This window comes from Petromyzon marinus, chromosome 55, assembly GCF_048934315.1.
Source record: "Petromyzon marinus isolate PM22_M1 ecotype Great Lakes invasive population chromosome 55, UKy_Petmar_22M1.pri1.0, whole genome shotgun sequence".
NCBI lineage: Eukaryota > Metazoa > Chordata > Hyperoartia > Petromyzontiformes > Petromyzontidae > Petromyzon > Petromyzon marinus.
The window spans coordinates 12,497,730-12,514,668 of NC_133721.1; the positions used below are offsets into that span (position 1 = coordinate 12,497,730).

The 16,939-nt window shown below is 52.0% G+C and overlaps 2 protein-coding genes across 5 annotated transcripts in view; one reads left to right on the forward strand and one right to left on the reverse strand.

The window, feature by feature from the left end:
• The first annotated feature begins 1,101 nt into the window (after positions 1–1,101).
• On the forward strand, positions 1,102–7,426 carry LOC116954582 (stress-associated endoplasmic reticulum protein 2). Its single transcript, XM_032975224.2, has 3 exons — positions 1,102–1,279; positions 5,297–5,369; positions 6,817–7,426. The coding sequence occupies exons 1-3, from the start codon at positions 1,196–1,198 to the stop codon at positions 6,855–6,857; spliced, it is 198 nt and encodes a 65-aa protein (XP_032831115.1). The 5' UTR covers positions 1,102–1,195; the 3' UTR covers positions 6,858–7,426.
• Positions 7,427–10,472: 3,046 nt separating this feature from the next.
• The window catches only part of LOC116954570 (TSC22 domain family protein 3-like), a 48,449-nt gene continuing 41,982 nt past the window's right edge, over positions 10,473–16,939 (reverse strand). For all 4 annotated transcript variants that reach the window (XM_032975198.2, XM_076052364.1, XM_032975199.2 and 1 more), the window contains one exon: positions 10,473–11,698. In XM_032975198.2, coding sequence (XP_032831089.2) covers positions 11,480–11,698 — 219 coding nt within the window. In that variant the 3' untranslated portion in view covers positions 10,473–11,479. The remainder of the gene's footprint in view (positions 11,699–16,939) is intronic.

Sequence of the window (16,939 nt, forward strand, 5' to 3'; positions counted from 1 at the left end):
CGATAAGCGATGACGCCCTTTTTCACATATGTCCAGTAAGGGCGGTTTAGCAAGTTACAACTATACACAAAAACCCACGATTAGCACTGCTGGCTACCTACGGTGCGACAGAAGTTCAACAACGTTATTATGTTGAGTATTTGTGTGACAGTGGTGGGGGGAGCGGTGGGGCACACTCCGCTACGAACCGACGAACCGAGTTATATTCCCGCTCACAGGCGGATTATTGAACCGGACCTCCCTTAAGGTGGACTCAGCCTCAAATAAATACCTGGTGAGGTGCGTAAACAGCACTGGGGGGGGGGGGCGGGGAGACAAAGGCGGCCGGGCGTGGTGTTGACCACTCACTCCCCCCGTGTGCCGTGCCAGGCCTCAATAGGTACTCGCTAACAGCACTTGCCCCAACATTCTACCAAGGCGACACGGGTGGTGGGGGGGGGGGTTAGGGGACTTTGGCTCCTGTCGATGCTCTCACCACGTGCCTCGTGGCAACGTGCCCGGAGGGGCTCGGAGATCACGTGACTTCCTCGCGGGTGCCCCCACCCCCCTGCGTGCATGCGTGGCGGCCCCTCCCCCCTCTCCCCCCCCCACAGCCCCTCCCCCCTATCGGCGGGGGCGGGGCCCCAACCCCCCAGAAGCTGGGACCGCCCACGCTCGTATCGATTCGCCGGAATCGTCCAATTGTCATCGAATCGACTGCTTTACGATTCTGATAAAGGATGCAATTGCGTTTTTAATTAAAATCAAGAGAGGCTTCCGGATCAAATTGAGCCACATTGAGCCATTGGTGGCCATCCCCCGTTAACAGCCCTTGAGCGCTCAGTGGTAGACATTTCATATGGGCCTGGGGTACCAGTCTACCTTCACCCCCTCCCAAAAAAAATGTGCAAACCCTACGTGTTAGATTAAGTCACAACAAACAGTCGTTCTAACAACACACACGTGACCCGCTCATGGACTGGGCCCAGTTCACGGGCTAGGCCGTGAGAAACTCAGACTTAACGTAGTGCACACTTAATCTAAAACCCATATCGAATCGAGCCGCGATTTTTGTGTGGATGCGAATCGCGACATCGACTTACTCGCGACGGAATCGATTTCTACCCCACCAACACCCCCCCCCCAGTCTGCCCAGCCGCCATCATCACCATCAGCATCAGCCGCTCCGCGCTCCGTCCTCAGCAAAGAGTCAAGGATGGTGGCGAAGCAGCGCATGCGGGTGGCGAGCGAGAAGCACAGCAAAAACATCACCCAGCGGGGCAACGTGGCCAAGTCATCGGTGAGGAACCGGGACCGTTCACAAGAGGAGCCGAGGCCCGGGGAGATGGAGACGGGGTCGCAGTCATGGCGGCGGTAGCGTCTGTTGACGTGGACGATGTTGACGTCTGTGTGTGTGTACACGTCTGTGTGTGTATGTGTGTATGTGTCTGTGTGTACACGTCTGTGTGTACACGTCTGTGTGTGTGTACGCGTCTGTGTGTGTGTACACGTCTGTGTGTGTGTACACGTCTGTGTGTGTCTGTGTGTATGTGTCTGTGTGTACACGTCTGTGTGTGTACGTGTCTGTGTGTGTGTGTACGCGTCTGTGTGTGTGTACGCGTCTGTGTGTGTACGCGTCTGTGTGTGTGTACACGTCTGTGTGTGTCCGTCTGTGTACGTGTCTGTGTGTGTACACGTCTGTGTGTGTACACGTCTGTGTGTGTACACGTGTGTGTGTGTACACGTCTGTGTGTGTACACGTCTGTGTGTCTGTATGTGTACACGTCTGTGTCTATATGTATGTGTACACGTCTGTGTGTGTACACGTCTGTGTGTGTACACGTCTGTGTACGTGTCTGTGTGTGTACACGTCTGTGTACGTGTCTGTGTGTGTACACGTCTGTGTACGTGTCTGTGTGTGTACACGTCTGTGTACGTGTCTGTGTGTACACGTCTGTGTACGTGTCTGTGTGTACACGTCTGTGTGCGTGTACGTGTCTGTGTGCGTGTACACGTCTGTGTGTACACGTCTGTGTACGTGTCTGTGTGTGTACACGTCTGTGTACGTGTCTGTGTGTGTACACGTCTGTGTACGTGTCTGTGTGTACACGTCTGTGTACGTGTCTGTGTGTGTACGTGTCTGTGTACACGTCTGTGTGTGTACACGTCTGTGTGTGTACACGTGTGTGTGGGTACACGTCTGTGTGTGTACACGTGTGTGTGTGTACACGTCTGTGTGTGTACACGTCTGTGTGTCTATATGTCTGTGTACGTGTCTGTGTGTGCACGTGTGTGTGTGTGTACACGTCTGTGTGTCTGTATGTGTACACGTCTGTGTGTCTGTATGTGTACACGTCTGTGTTTATATGTATGTGTACACGTCTGTGTGTGTGTACACGTCTGTGTGTGTGTACACGTCTGTGTGTCTATATGTCTGTGTACGTGTCTGTGTGTGTACACGTCTGTGTGTGTACACGTCTGTGTGTGTACACGTCTGTGTACGTGTCTGTGTGTACACGTCTGTGTACTTGTCTGTGTGTGTACACGTCTGTGTGTGTACACGTCTGTGTGTGTACACGTCTGTGTGCGTGTACACGTCTGTGTGTGTGTACACGTCTGTGTGTGTACACGTCTGTGTACGTGTCTGTGTCTACACGTATGTGTGTCTACACTTCTGTGTGTGTACGTGTCTGTGTGTGTACGTGTCTGTGTGTGTACACGTCTGTGTGTGTACACGTCTGTGTACGTGTGTGTGTGTACACGTCTGTGTGTGTACACGTCTGTGTGTGTACACGTGGACGTCCTAGCTGTGTGTGTATATTGTGTATGTATATTGTGTATGTACATTGTGTATGTACAATGTGTACGTGTACATTGTGTATGTGTGTGTACATTGTGTATGTACATTGTGTATGTGTGTATATATAGTAACGTCTGTTAGCCTCTAAACACCTGGGTCTGTCCTCGTGACCTGCTACGTTAACGTGGTGAGCCTCAGAGTGCACCTAGCCTGGCACGCGAGCCGTCGAAACGTGACTTGCACTCGAATGGAGGATGCCATATTACTCGTGCTGCTGTTCGTGTACACGCGGATACACGTGTGCGTACGTACGTTGTGTGCTTGTCAATTCGCGTGTGCACAAATGTACACCGGTTGGCTACGTACGGTGCGAAAGAAGTTCAACGTGTGTACGTATGCCTGCTCATGTTTTGTATACGTGTATACGTGAGTTTAACCGTGTGTGTGTGTGTACACGTGTTACCATATGTTTATTGATTTAGGCACAAGTGTGTATACACTATAGCTCTGTGCACCTGTGTGTGTGTTGTTGTGTTGGTGGGGAGGGGTGGCGTAGTGGTTAGCGCACTGCGCTACGAACCCAGCGGCTCGAGTTCGATTCCCGCTCACGGACAACACCGGTGACGAGTAAGTCGATTCAGCCTCAAACGAGTGCCTGCTGCGGTGTTTAAACATCGCCACTGGGGAGATAAAGGCGGTCGGGCGTGTTCCTGGCCACTCAAATCCCCTCGTGTCCCGAACCGGCCTTCATAGGTGCTCGCAAACAGCACTTGCCCCAAAAAGCCTGCTCAGGCTATACGGGGGATCTTTATTTTTTTGTGTTGGCAAAGTGGGTAGCATAGCTGGTGTGCATCTGCCAGTCATCTCACGTCAATCAACCCATGGCACCTAAAGTCTGTCCCTTGACCTGCCAGCAGCGAGTCTTCAACACTTCAACACTTCACGTGATGGCCTCAAAGTGCACCTAGCCTGTCACAGGCGCCGCGAGGACGTCACCGACACTTAGTGGCCAATGGAGGATGTTGTGTATGTGCAGCGTATGTGTGTGTTTACGTGTGAAAATGAGACTTGGGCTGGTGTACTTCAACTTCTCGATTTCGTTGTCACTGTTCGTACACTACAGCAGCAACACTCATCATCAAAACCAACCCCGTTCCCTCGTTCCACAGTGCCCTATTACAGAGCAATTCAGACCTTATTGGTCACCCCGTGCCCTTATAAATCTCAACCTTCATCCTACAAAGTCCCATCACAAAGAGAGAAACACGAACAATTTAAGACACTTTTTTGACGTTATTGAAACGTCTGTACGCCTGCAAACTCAATTTCCCTGTACAAGAATACAGCGTGGTGATGTCGAGTGCAGAAAGTATGCGAGTGTGTGAGGATGAATGAGACTTCCTCTACACGTGTATAGTCCTGTGTGTGTACTTGTAATGCACTTGTTTATTTCGTAACTGGGGAGACAAAGACGGCCGGGCGTGATGCTGGCCACCCACCCCTTCATGTGCTGTACCGGCGTTCATAGCTGCTACTTGCTAACAGCTCTTGCCCAAAAAGTATGTTAAGGCTATACGGGGGTATTTGTTATGTGCGTGTGAATATGCGCACCTGTTTATACGTGTGTTTGTGTTCTTGTGCTGTAAGTACAGCATACACCTGTATTTACAAATGCGTGTATGGTTGTCCACATTAGCATATGTTTATATGTGTATTGTCCGTAACCGTGGGTGTCCACGTGTGTGGTTATTCACGTGTATGCGTTTTTGTCATTTTATGCGAATGCCTATACGCTTGTGTTTTGTATACACGTACGTTCGTGTGTGTACACGTCTGCCCCAATGTGTCTTCCGCCCATGACTAAATCACCAGGAATGTGTCTGATCTCGTCAGAAGCTGAGCCTGGTTAGTACTTTGACGGGTGCCCATCCACCATCCCAATCGGCTGTTGCATGCAGTGCTGCTACATTGTTGTTGGAGGCAGAGGGCAGGGTGCAGCATCGTCCATTGTTGTCCTGCACTTCTATGCTCCCCTGTCTTCACCATCCCGCACGAACCAGCGTGGTGGTGAAGTATCGTCCTATAACCCCTGCTGACCGTCATCCAGCAGTGTATTGACAAAAGGGCTGTACATATACACGCTGGTGTGAACGTGCGTTTGTGTGGGGTGGTACGATTGCGTAGTGATTAGCGCCACAAAGCCGGCAGTGAAAGTTCAACGTCGGCGGCAAATATCTGAACTGGCCCTACTCTAGGTCCGTTCAGCCTTGAATAAATACTCGGTGCGGTGCGTGAACATCGCTAGGGTGAGACAAAGGTGGCCGAGCATGGTGCTTTTACACCACCCGCTCTCGTGTGCCCTGCCGGCCTGCGTAGGTTCTCTCGAACAGCACTTGCCCCAAACAGTCTGTTAAGCCAATGTGGGGGGGGGGGGGATCTGTCTCTGCACGTGCTTGTGTCCACGTGTGCGCGTGTGTGTACATTGCGTGTGTCTCGTGTGCGCTTTGCGTCCCACAGAAAACCCAGGATGAGCGGTACCCGGTGGGGCCCTGGTTGCTGGCGCTGTTCGTGTTCGTGGTGTGTGGCTCGGGTGAGTGCCGAGGCCGGCGTGTAGCCGTACACTACAGACTCGAGATCTCGGCAACCCTCCGTACAAAACAGTCTCACCGGTGTACAGACAATTACAAAAATAACAACCGCCATTCGCGACTGAGAGTGGCGGCGGTTGTCACCCAAGGCGTTTGCGCCAGGCTAGGTGCACTTTTGAGGCCACGTGGAATGTCGACGGCTCGCTGGCAGGAGGTCACAAGAGATTTGTCTCTGCAGACACTACATCCAGTCATGCATACAATATCTCACAAACATAGTCCCGTAGGCATACCATCACACTTGCAGCACAACGTCGCAGACATCTATCCATACAGACAGTCCTACAGACAATTCAACTGCGCAGACGTACAGCCCCTACATACAATACGTCCTTGTAGACGTACAATACAACCTTACAAAGAAACACACACACACACACGTATCCCGCGTTAAGGCCACGTGAAGTGTCGAAGGCACCTGGGACAAACCCAGGTGCCATGGGTTCACTGACATGGCTGGCGAATGCACCACCAGTAACCGCCACTGTGCCAACTTGCTGCATTTTAGCCGCCCGGCGCTCCGCTCGTTGTTATGAGCGTCACTCCTATTCCCTCAATTGTTGCCGAACACAAACACCGTTCTAGACGTACAAGGCAGCCTTACATAGAATCACACACATGCAGCCCTGCGGACATACAAACAACCTTGCACAAGTACAACCTTTCACACATACAGGCTTGCATACATGGTCATACATTCAGACATACAGGCCTCTTACTCATACATATTTACATGCGCGTAGCAATCGTGACTTACAGCCATACAATCCTAATGCCCTGCGGCCGTACAGAAATGCAGGCCTCCTACCCTTTGTGGGTCTCCCGTCTCTACAACCCCCAGAGTCCACCCAGCCCTTAGGCCTTCCATCCCCACAGAGCATTCTTGCATTCAGTGGCAAGTGATGTCTGAACCCGTCCTGGGCTCCTCGCACCCCCCCCCCTCCCATCTAGATTGGCTGAGCCGAAAAACAGAATAGCAGGTTACATTTTTTTCTCTTGACTTAAAGCTTTCGTGACTGCAGGAATTCATATTCTTTGGGTCTTTCGGTAAAATCACGTAGATAGGTTCAAAGAAAATTACCAAAAACTACGACGTTTCGATCACAACACAAGCGTCGTAGTTTTTTGTTTATTTTATTTGTATTAATTTGAACCTATCTACATGACTTTACCAAAAGACCCAAAGAATATGAATGTTTTCTGTTGGTAACAGCACTTGCCCCGAGTCTGTAGAGGCTCTTGGGTGTGGGGGGGGGCTAAGTGGTGGGTGGGTGGTTAGGGCTTCAATGCTGCGAGTCTGTATACTGTCTGTCTTTGTGACGTTTGCGTGCGATGGTACCTGTGAACTGAACGTCTCTGTGTCTGGTTTGGTGCTCGTTTTCTGTGCAGCCATTTTCCAGATAATCCAGAGCATCCGAGTTGGAGGGTGAGGAAGAGGCACGCAACCACGACTCTCAAGATACACACACACACACACGCGCACTTGTACACACACCCACAGCAATGTACTTGTACCACAACCACCATTTAGCCACTAGGTGGCGGTGACGTCACCACAACGCATGTGCCAAGCTAGGTACATACGTGTACGCACGCGCACACACCCATGTGCATACTTGTTGTACACGCGCAAACATGCGCACACTCGCACGCTGCATCGATTCTTGCACCCAGGATGTCGTTGCAACCACCACCACCACCACCTCTCTCGCGGTTACGAGTTCTCATCCCCGCAGCCGACTCCGATTCACGCCACGGCCTTTGTCTAAACCCCGCGGCCATCGCGTGTCGTTCTCTTAATTAATCGTCAAGTGTCTGTTAATCTAATAGGATGGAGGGAGTGGTGGGGGGCACCTACCTACCCACCACCCACCCACCCGCTCGCGCACGCACGCGTTCTGTGTAAATTACCGACGCCCGGTGTCGCCGTTGACAGAACTGTGCACGTGTCAGTCGAAGGATCAAAGTCTACGCATTAAAAACATTCCATGATTGTGCATCCCTCCCCCCGTCCTCGAGTCGTCATTGATGTTTGGGGTTTTGGCCCCGGTGCCACCGCTCGTGGGAGCCCTGGTGGGGGCCCTGGCGGGGTCCCTGGTTGGGGGCCCTGGTTGGGGGCCCTGGTTGGGGCCCTGGTTGGGGCCCTGGTGGGGGCCTTGCACCACCAAATGTCCCTTTGGCCCACCCACCCAGGTCCTCTCAAGCGGCGACTCACAGTTTGTTCTCCTTCCGCACCTCCGATTAGCTACGTGCGGTGCAAAAGAAGTGCAACATACGTACATACAAAGTGCCTCCCCCCCCCATATCTGAGAGGAGCTGGAGCCGCACCTGGTTAGGCGACGTAACGCATGATCTGGCCATATTTGTGTCAAGACTTGCCACCACCCGGCACCAGCCAAGCATTAAAACGACGCGTGTGAAAGCGATTAGTGTGCCAATTATGGGTTTGGCTCGCCGGTAGGTTGAAGAATTTTACGCTAAATTTACATTTTGGCCCTCAAGTTTCGTCACAATGCACGTGTTATGTTGCGTAAACCTGGGGTGCCCCGGTGGCTAGGAGATGTTAACTACCTTGCCTGGTATACAGGAGGTTGTGGGTTCCATCCCGACCCTGACGCCGACTGTATACTTGGAGTTTGCGGTGTCTCTCTCCCCATGGTCGTGTGGATTTTTCTCCGGGTTCTCCGGTTTTCCCCTCCACAAGGAGAAGCACGCGTTTAAGAGTACATTTGCTATAAATTTCCGCACGACAAGCCACTTCGCTGAGCTGTCATTTGCGATAGCGAGGTCGCTTCTGAAAAAAAAGAGCTACACAGAGCTCAGTGGGGCCTTTCCTGGTGTAAAAAAAAAAGTGAACATAGTTCAACTTCTTCAGCACGAGGCTGCGAGCCTCGCTGTGGGGAGTGGGCATCTCATAGGCGCATCGCAGCACTCCTCATTGGGGCAACTTTCGTCACCCCCGTGGGGCGGCGCGCTTGGCCGCTTGTTGCAGAGGGTTGTGTTGCGTTTCGATGCCCTGTGGGCCACCCTGGTCAAGTGTGCTGGTGCTTTAAAAGTAAAACAAAACAATACCGCGTGCTGTCTGCTTCACAGTTGACATGAAAGATGCCACGAAGTGTAGGCCATGCGTGCGAGCCGGCGCCGCCAATTTGGACAATATTTTGGCTAAATTGTCGCCGTCCCATCGTACTGCGAAAACTGGGCAAGGCCCTGCCTGGAAACGAGTCTTATTTTTAGACTCGCCGAGGTTAGACATTGTCATAATAATCTCAGTATGAATAAATAAGAATAGGTTTTACCCTTTCTGGCAATAAAACAGCTGTTAAGATGTTCAAACACCAAATATAAACCTTTTGAAAGGAATCGAGTTACTGCATTAACCACAGGAATCAAGTTACTGCATTAACCACACAGACATCATGTTACTGCATTAACCACAAGAATCATGTTACTGCATTAACCACACAGTAATCATGTTACTTCATTAACCACACAGGAATCATGTTACCGCATTAACCACAGGAATCAAGTTACTGCATTAACCACACAGTACTTGTGGTGAGCATGCAAACATCTGATAATATATGACGCTGTCTTTAATAATAATGTAACTAGAATGTTATATGGCATTGTCCTGAATAATAATGTAACTAATGTTATATGCATTGTCTATAATAATGTAACTAATGTTATATGCATTGTCTTTGCAACTGCTTGGCCTACACCAGAGAAAGCCTCCTTTTGGGTCTCGTCTTACCAGTGTCAGACCAGAGAACACCAAAAGGCGAACCGCACAAAGACAATGCCACCATCAGAGCATGTATACAGCTCGGGGTGGGCAGCTGAAAAATGGGACCTTTTTTTGCCAGTATCTAAAAGTATGAAAAATAAAAAACCTCTACATCACTTAGAGCCTCGCCACCGCGATCACGTCACTGCGGCGGCAGCAGCACAGGCCCGATTTCAATCTCGCCGCAGTTTTCGTTGCCAGAGTTCAACCTCGGCTCCATCTCGTCAGATCTTGGAGGCTTAGCAGAGTTGGGGGCGCCTGGGTCCGTGCGTTTGGACGGGGTGGGTGGGGGGGACCAACGTAGTGAAGAAGGCTTGTGACAAGGATGTCGTTGGGGCTGCCGAGGTTTTATGCCGCGTTCGTGACCAGCAGAGGGCGGTGCGGTCACATCATTTGGCTCCAGGACTTGACAACCAGACTGGTGAAGTATGTTCAACTCGGCCGCAATGATCTCAGGCGCTGGGAGAAGCTCATCCAGCAGTGGATTGACAAAAGGAGCGTTTGAGAGTGCATGTGAATCTCACGACGATTCCCAGCACCTACCGATTAGCACGGTGCGAAAAGACAATCTTCACTAAGGGGTCGTCCATAAATGACGTCACGCGATTTTGGACGATTTTTGACCTCCCCCCCCCCCTCGTCACACGGCGTCACAAAAAGTCAGACCCCCCTCAAATATGACGTCACACAGCTCTGCCCCCTCCCCCCAAAAAAACAGATGCTTCACATCGCTTTAAACTATTGTCATTGTAGTCGGTATTTAATGTGGCGCTGCACTCCGACGTTGTAGAAAACATCAAAAAGTCTATTTAATTAAGTAGAACGTGTTGTCTATATTTATTTAAAGTTGCGCATTTTGATGCGACGTCACATTTCTCACCCCCCCCCCCCCCCCCGTCGTCATCACACATCGTCACAAATGTCTGACCCCCCCCCCCCCAGGTGCGTGACGTCATTTATGGACGGCCCCTAACCTGCAGCCTCGCCACACTTACCACAGCCTCGCCACCTGTCGCGATTGTCTCACCGCACACCACCTCACCACAACCTCACCCGTGCCATCGCAGCCTCACCAGAGCTCCGTCGCCACCTATCCACCCGCAAGCATCTGCCGGCAACCTCACCAGCTCACCACAGCCTCGCAACAATCTCACCACGGCCTCTGCCAGGCTGAGGCGGTGCACGCCTGTGACACGTTCGTAACGAGTGAGGGTTCCACCCGCAGCCAACCATGGAAGGGACGCCACCAGCAATCATCGCTTTAAAACAACTTTATTTATTTACAAGTCAGGGGGGGGTGGGTAGTGGTAGTGCCATCACCGGACGCGGACGAGCATTTCCGGGGGGGCGATCAACAAAGTTGGGCACCGGTGAAAGCAGCCGGTGAACGCAGAGAACCCAGCCGGTGAACCCAGGCGGTGTCCCACCCAGGGGGTCCCACCCTAGGCCCCCCCTCCCCAGCTCCTTCAAAGGTGAAGGCTTTTCACGCTCAGGTCGGGCCCTAGTGGGCACCTTCGCCCTTGAACGCCACTGGGCCCCCGTGGGGTTAAGGTTCAGCAGCATCAGTGGTCACTACACTCAACGCCCTGTAAAAAGACGAAGTTTACGTTCTATCGGGGGAAAAAATCTCACCGCGGCTACGGGTTTCATCAACGCGACAAGGAAACAACACGACAAATCACGCGTCGCCATCTACAGCCTGAGTTTTTAGAAGGACAAAAAACAAACGATAAAACATTTAATAATAACAACACAGGAGCCCGCGCTGCTCGCTCGTTTAGCCCGGGACGCTCGCAACGAGAGGTCCAGCTTCTTGGCAGCCAGCCGGCTCGCCAGCTCGCTAGCCCTTCAAGCGCCCGCCAGCTCACCAGCACGCTCACTAAGCTTAACCTGCCAGCCGGTGTGCTCAACGGTCAGCCAGCCCGGCCAGCCCGCTCACTCGGCTACCGGCCGGCGCACCATTGGCCAACCAGTCCTGACACTGGCCAGCCCGCTCACTGGCTTTCCCGCCAGCTGGCCGGCTCGCCAACTGGCCGGCCAGCACGGATTCCGGCCAGCTCGCTCGCGTCCCAGTCCAACCGCCAAGCCTTTGGCCGGCCGCACGTTAGGTTGTCATGCAGCCGGCCTGGCCGCGGGATAGCACGCTCAAAACGGCTCCTCGGACGTCGGTTATTTTTGAGCCTCGGTCATCGTCGTTGCGGTCGTAGTCATTGGTAGTGGTGGTGGTGGAGGCGACCGTCGCCTCGTGCGGAGCCGGCCGCGTCAGGGGGTGAGGCTGGACGGGGCCCCGCCGATGGCCCTCTGCTGCCGTCCGGTGAGCTGGGCCTGGATGTCCCGCAGCTGCTCGGGCGAGGCGAGGCCCTTGAGCGCGGAGTTCTCGCGCTCCAGGTGCGAGTTTCGCTCCACGAGCTCCTTGATCTGGTCCTTGAGCACCTCCACCTCCTCGCGCACGGCGAACATCAGGTGGGACTTGACGAGGTCCTGAGACGGACACGGGGGACGGGCGGGGAGGAGAGGAGGGGGGCGGCGGTTAGGAGGAGGTCACGCGGCAGCGAGGTTTTGCCAGCTGTCCAGAATCGGTGTGCGTACAACAGGTGGTGAGTATTGATGTGGACCCAGATCTGCTGCCAGTGCTGCGTTGACCATCATCGCAGTGCCCTGCACAGTTCTGATACTAGACCTGTATGTACGTATGTTGTATGTAAATTGAACTTCTTTCACGCCGTACGTAGCCAACCGTGCTAATCGGTTGGCTACGTACGGTTTACAGTTAAAACATTTTTTATTTCATTTTAACTTCTTTCCAATCGCGTAATATGCGGTTTGTCTTTTAACTGTAATTCTTAAATATATTATTGTCCGTGTTTAACGTTTAGGTTATAAACACGAAGTCTGTGCTGCTCTCCGATTGCCCGGGTGAAACTTAATTGACTACTGACAAATATCTGTCCGTCTTTAAAATGTCTGCAAAGGAGTCAACTGAGATTATGCAACGCAATACAAATCTGACTGCAGCCTGATGAAGCTAGTTGTAATTACTGGCGAAACGTCGTACTCAGATTGCAAATGTTGTGGCTCAGCTTTCCAACACACCGGTGTGCTGTGCTAGTAACCAATTGGCCACGTTTTGTTCATGTGACAAACCTTACTATTTGGTTGTGTCGGGTGGTGGTTGCGGGTTTTACGACACGTTCATATTTACGCGATCTAACCTAAAAACAACCTGTACGATGGATAAAGCGATATCGCCCGGCCAACCCCAACCGTTCCACGACTGCTAAACTACTGCAGCCGTAGTAGTGCCTTCCTTTACAAATACGACTCTATTGGCTTCTGAGATCCGACCACAGGGCCACATTCCTGGTGATTTGCTCACAAGCGCGTGTGGGTGTGCGTGTGTGGGTGTGTGCATGCGCCAGCCTGCTTAGTACGTCATAAAACACTCAAAATAGATCCTCGCCCTCCGTAAAAACCCTGCACGAGATGCGTCACTGGCGCGTAAGTTCAGTCGAGTTGTCATTAATCGATAAAAAAGGAATTTACAAACCCCCTTGTCAATCCACCACTGGATAAAGGCCTCCCACCCACTTAAAAGTCTCCTTGGCAAGGTTCGGCCTAGGTCAGTTATGGTGGAGCTGTTGAACTTGGACATGGAGAGATCGGGACAACTGTGTGAGGGACAGGGTGCGGTGTCTCTCTGCTGTCTGTATTTGGTGTCTGTCTCCTATCCGTCCGCTCTGCCTCATCCCGTTTTGTCTTCGTCTCCCACCGTCTATTCTCCACCGTACGTCATTCCTGTCCATCTTCCACGTCCAGCTGTCCCGTCTCGCCTGCGTCGTTGTCTATCTGCCCCTCTCTGTCTTTCCTGTGTGTCTGCCTGTCCGTATCACCTCCCATTTGTCTGTTTTCCCTGCCTATGCCCTTCCGCATTCCGTGTCTCTCCATCCCGTCTCTCTGCTCTTTCCCACTGGGGCTGCGTCTGTCTCCCTCCCGGCCTCTTATCGGGTGAGAGACAAAAACAAACACCAACCTGGCAACACGGGTAAATATTGAACAACGTGGGTGACTCAAGTGCGTGGGCGGAGAGCGCGCGCGTGTGCGTGTGGTCGGACGTGGTGCTGGCCACCCACCCCCTCGTGTGCCGTCTCAGCTTTCATAGTTGCCTACTCCCTAACAGCACCTGCCCCAACCCTCCGCGAAGGATATACACACGGGGGATCTTTGTCTTGTGTGCGTGCCCGGCTGTTAATGACACTGCCGTGCGCACACTTTCTGGGTAATAACTGGGTCGTTTATTCAAGTCTGCATCGTCTATGCCGAGTGGGCGGGCGGGGTGAATTTGGAGCTCTTCCAACTTCCCTGGGCGGAATGACTTGGCAGGGTGTGGTCACCACCAGCAGACACGGGCTTAGCGGTTGCACGGGCAAAGGCGAGGCGGGTGGGGGGGGGAAGGACGCAAAATGACCGTGACTCAAAACTGACGTTCGTATCCCCCTTTTCTGGAGGCTCTGCGGGTCACGAAAACCGCTAGCGAGGGGGCGGGCGCGGTGGGCGGGGGGGGATTCCCCGCGTCTCCACCGGCTTATTTCGCGAAAAATAAGTAAAGCAGAACGAGTGACTTAATTTAGTCAAGAAATCAAGAATGTTTGGTTGCTTGGGTGGCAGCGGACGTGCCGACGAACAGCGCAGAGTCGACGCGGCCGTCGATGCCACTGCTCTGAAATTAAATAAGTATGTAGTTGGTGACGTTTCGGGGCAACAGAGCCTTCTTACAACGTTGACTTTTTTATGTTGCTAAGATGTTTTTGTTTTGTTTACTTTAAGGGCAGAGTTTATTGATTAACGCTTCCGATGCTTTCAGCTGGGACTGCGGCCGAGTGCCCTTTAGGAGGCCAGAAAAAAAGTCTCAATTTGAAAACAAATTTCCTGCCTAAAATATTACAAAATCACTAACACATGGGATGGAGTTTTTATTTATTTTTTACAATAATATCTAATAGTGTATTGTATTACATTTTTTTTATCTTTTCTTGTTTCATTGTATGTAATGGCAGAGATTAGGGATTCATAAAGTACAACCATAACCACAATCATATAAACAGAAATATATTTCATAGCAATATATTGGGATGGACATTACGACCTTGCTGTGACCCCAAAAGGGTGGTTAAAAACCCTCCACCGCTCTCTGCGGAGTTCCGAATGCAATCGTTTCTCCAGCTCAGCCACCGCACGATGGATGCCGACGGCGGAATTTCTATTTAATTATGGGGTGGGGCAAAAGTGTTTAAATTTTTTATTAAAGTGCGTCTATTTTTTTTACGTGTCCTAGTCTATATTAGTCACCGCATAGGGCACACGCACACACACACAAGACAAATATAAAGCGGGATACAACACCGCAACATCAACGGTACAAGCGTTACCAAACCACGGACATTAAGACATTTCGTATACCTGTCCACCGTCTACTCTCGAGAAGGCTTATTGCCCGAAACGTCAGCCTATTCTATTAAATATTTGTAAGGCAAACCTGCACCGTGGTTACCGGGTACGTTGGACGGGCGGTGGGGGGAGGGATGACAGTCAAGTGTCAGACGCGAAGCAGAATGAGTAACGATACCTTCTCCCCGTGTCCATCCCTGCATTCTGCTCGGACTCTTTAACACCCAATTCTGAACGTTGGCCCAATGTTGTGACAACGTTGGGCCAATGTTCCATGTTTACCGGGCACAGTACTAATAACAAAGCTGTCAACGCGGCACGCTTTACCCCGTATTCTCGTGCGGGGAAATTGAGTTTTCAGGTCCATACGGCGAACAGCCGTTTCAATACGGGCAAAGAAATGTGTCTATTTTTTTGTGTTTCTCTCCTTGTAGGATGGAACTTTAAGATTTATAAGGGCACGGGGTGACCATTGATGTCTGAATGTCTGTAATAAGGTAGGACACTGATAAGTGGTTTACAGGTATGTAGTGTAGTGTATAGTAGTGGTGGTGTATAGTAGCAAACCTGTCAACCCGTGCGGTCTACCCCGCATTCTAGTACAGGGAAAGTGCGTTTTCAGGTCCATGCCACGTCCAGCCGTTTCAATACGAGCAACAACATTTTTTTGGACTACGTGTTTGTGTTTCTCCCTTGTGATGGGATTCTGCTGGATGAACGTTGAGATTTATAAGGGGCACGGGGTGACCAATAAGGTCTGAATTGCTCTGTAATAAAGTAGGGCACTGATAAGGGGTTGACAGGTTTGTAATATGCTCCGGATTATAAGACGCTCTGGAAAGTTAAGACTCACCCCTATACTTTGTGCCCCATTGTCAAGTAAAGCTATACGGATCTGATTTCTCACACGCACAAACACCGTCAAAACTACCGGGTTATAAGATGCACGCCCCAAGCTATGCTTTAAAATACAGAAGGGGGGGGGGGGGGAGATTGCATATTATAATCCGAATATAATATAATAAATATTTCTACAATATTGTATCTACCGGGCCAGCACAATAGGAAAGTTACGAGTTAAAATTCTGATTGTGGGGAGTGAGCTAAGCCCATCATCCCTGCGGGGTCGATAAAACGAGCACCACTTTGTGTGTGGGAGGTAGGTCAACAGCGATGGCATTACGCATCCTCACCCCGCCATAGCAAAGTGAAATTCCCACCACTGGCTCAAGATTTGAGCACGAAAATCACCTTCACGTTGATCATTATTCACAAAGGATAGATGGGAGGGAGGCTGAGCCTTTATCAGGCTGGATACAATGATCAAGGGCCATTGCCCGAAACGTCGACTATTGCCTTTTATCAAACCCCCACAGCACTAACGGGGGGGCTTGCTTGCTTGCTCTAACGGCGAGGCAACGCCGATGAGTGCTGGTACTGGCGAAGCCCCAAACCACGACGCGTGGCCACACAGCGGCAGACACCCGCGCGCTCTGCGATCTGTGAGCGAGCCGCCGGGCTTCTGCCTCTTTATATACCGCGTCCAAATATAGCCCCGACTCGAGCACCAATCAGCAGCCTCGAACCACTTACAAGCCACACCCCATCGCCTCTCCTCATCCAACCCAACACCCCCCCCCCTCCCACACAACCCCACCAAAGACAAAGATCCCCCGTATAGCCTGTAACAGACTGTTGGGGCAAGTGCTGTTGGCGAGCAGCACCTATGAGATGGCCACAACGGCTCACGAGGGACGTTTGGAGTGGCCAGCACCACGCCCGGCCGCCTTTGTCTCCCCAGTGGCGATGTTTTTTTGTTTGTTTTCACGCACCGCACCAGGCATTCATTTGAGGCCGAGCCGACCTAGGGGAGGCCCAGGACCGGTTCAGATAATTTAATCGTCACCGGTGTTGGCCGTGAGCGGGAGTCGAACCCGCATCGCCGGGTTTCGCAGCGCGGCGTAGCGCTAACCGCTACACCACCACCACCACACCACCACCACACCACCACCACACCCAGGCCGGGAACAAGTTGTTCCTGTGGCCTACCATGCGGTAAGCAGTGTTGGGGTTGTAGGGGGGGGGCAACGCGTGGTCGCCCTTGGCAACGAGAAGTAAACACAGAGTGAGGTTAGCCCCGAGCTGGGGGCTGCTACTGCTGCTGCCTCTTTGCTCGGGGGACGGGGGGGTGTCAACACCGGTGACGATCACCTTGAACCGGTCTACGTCTAGGTCGACTCGGCCTCGAATTGGTTTGCCCGGTGCGGGGGCGCGCGC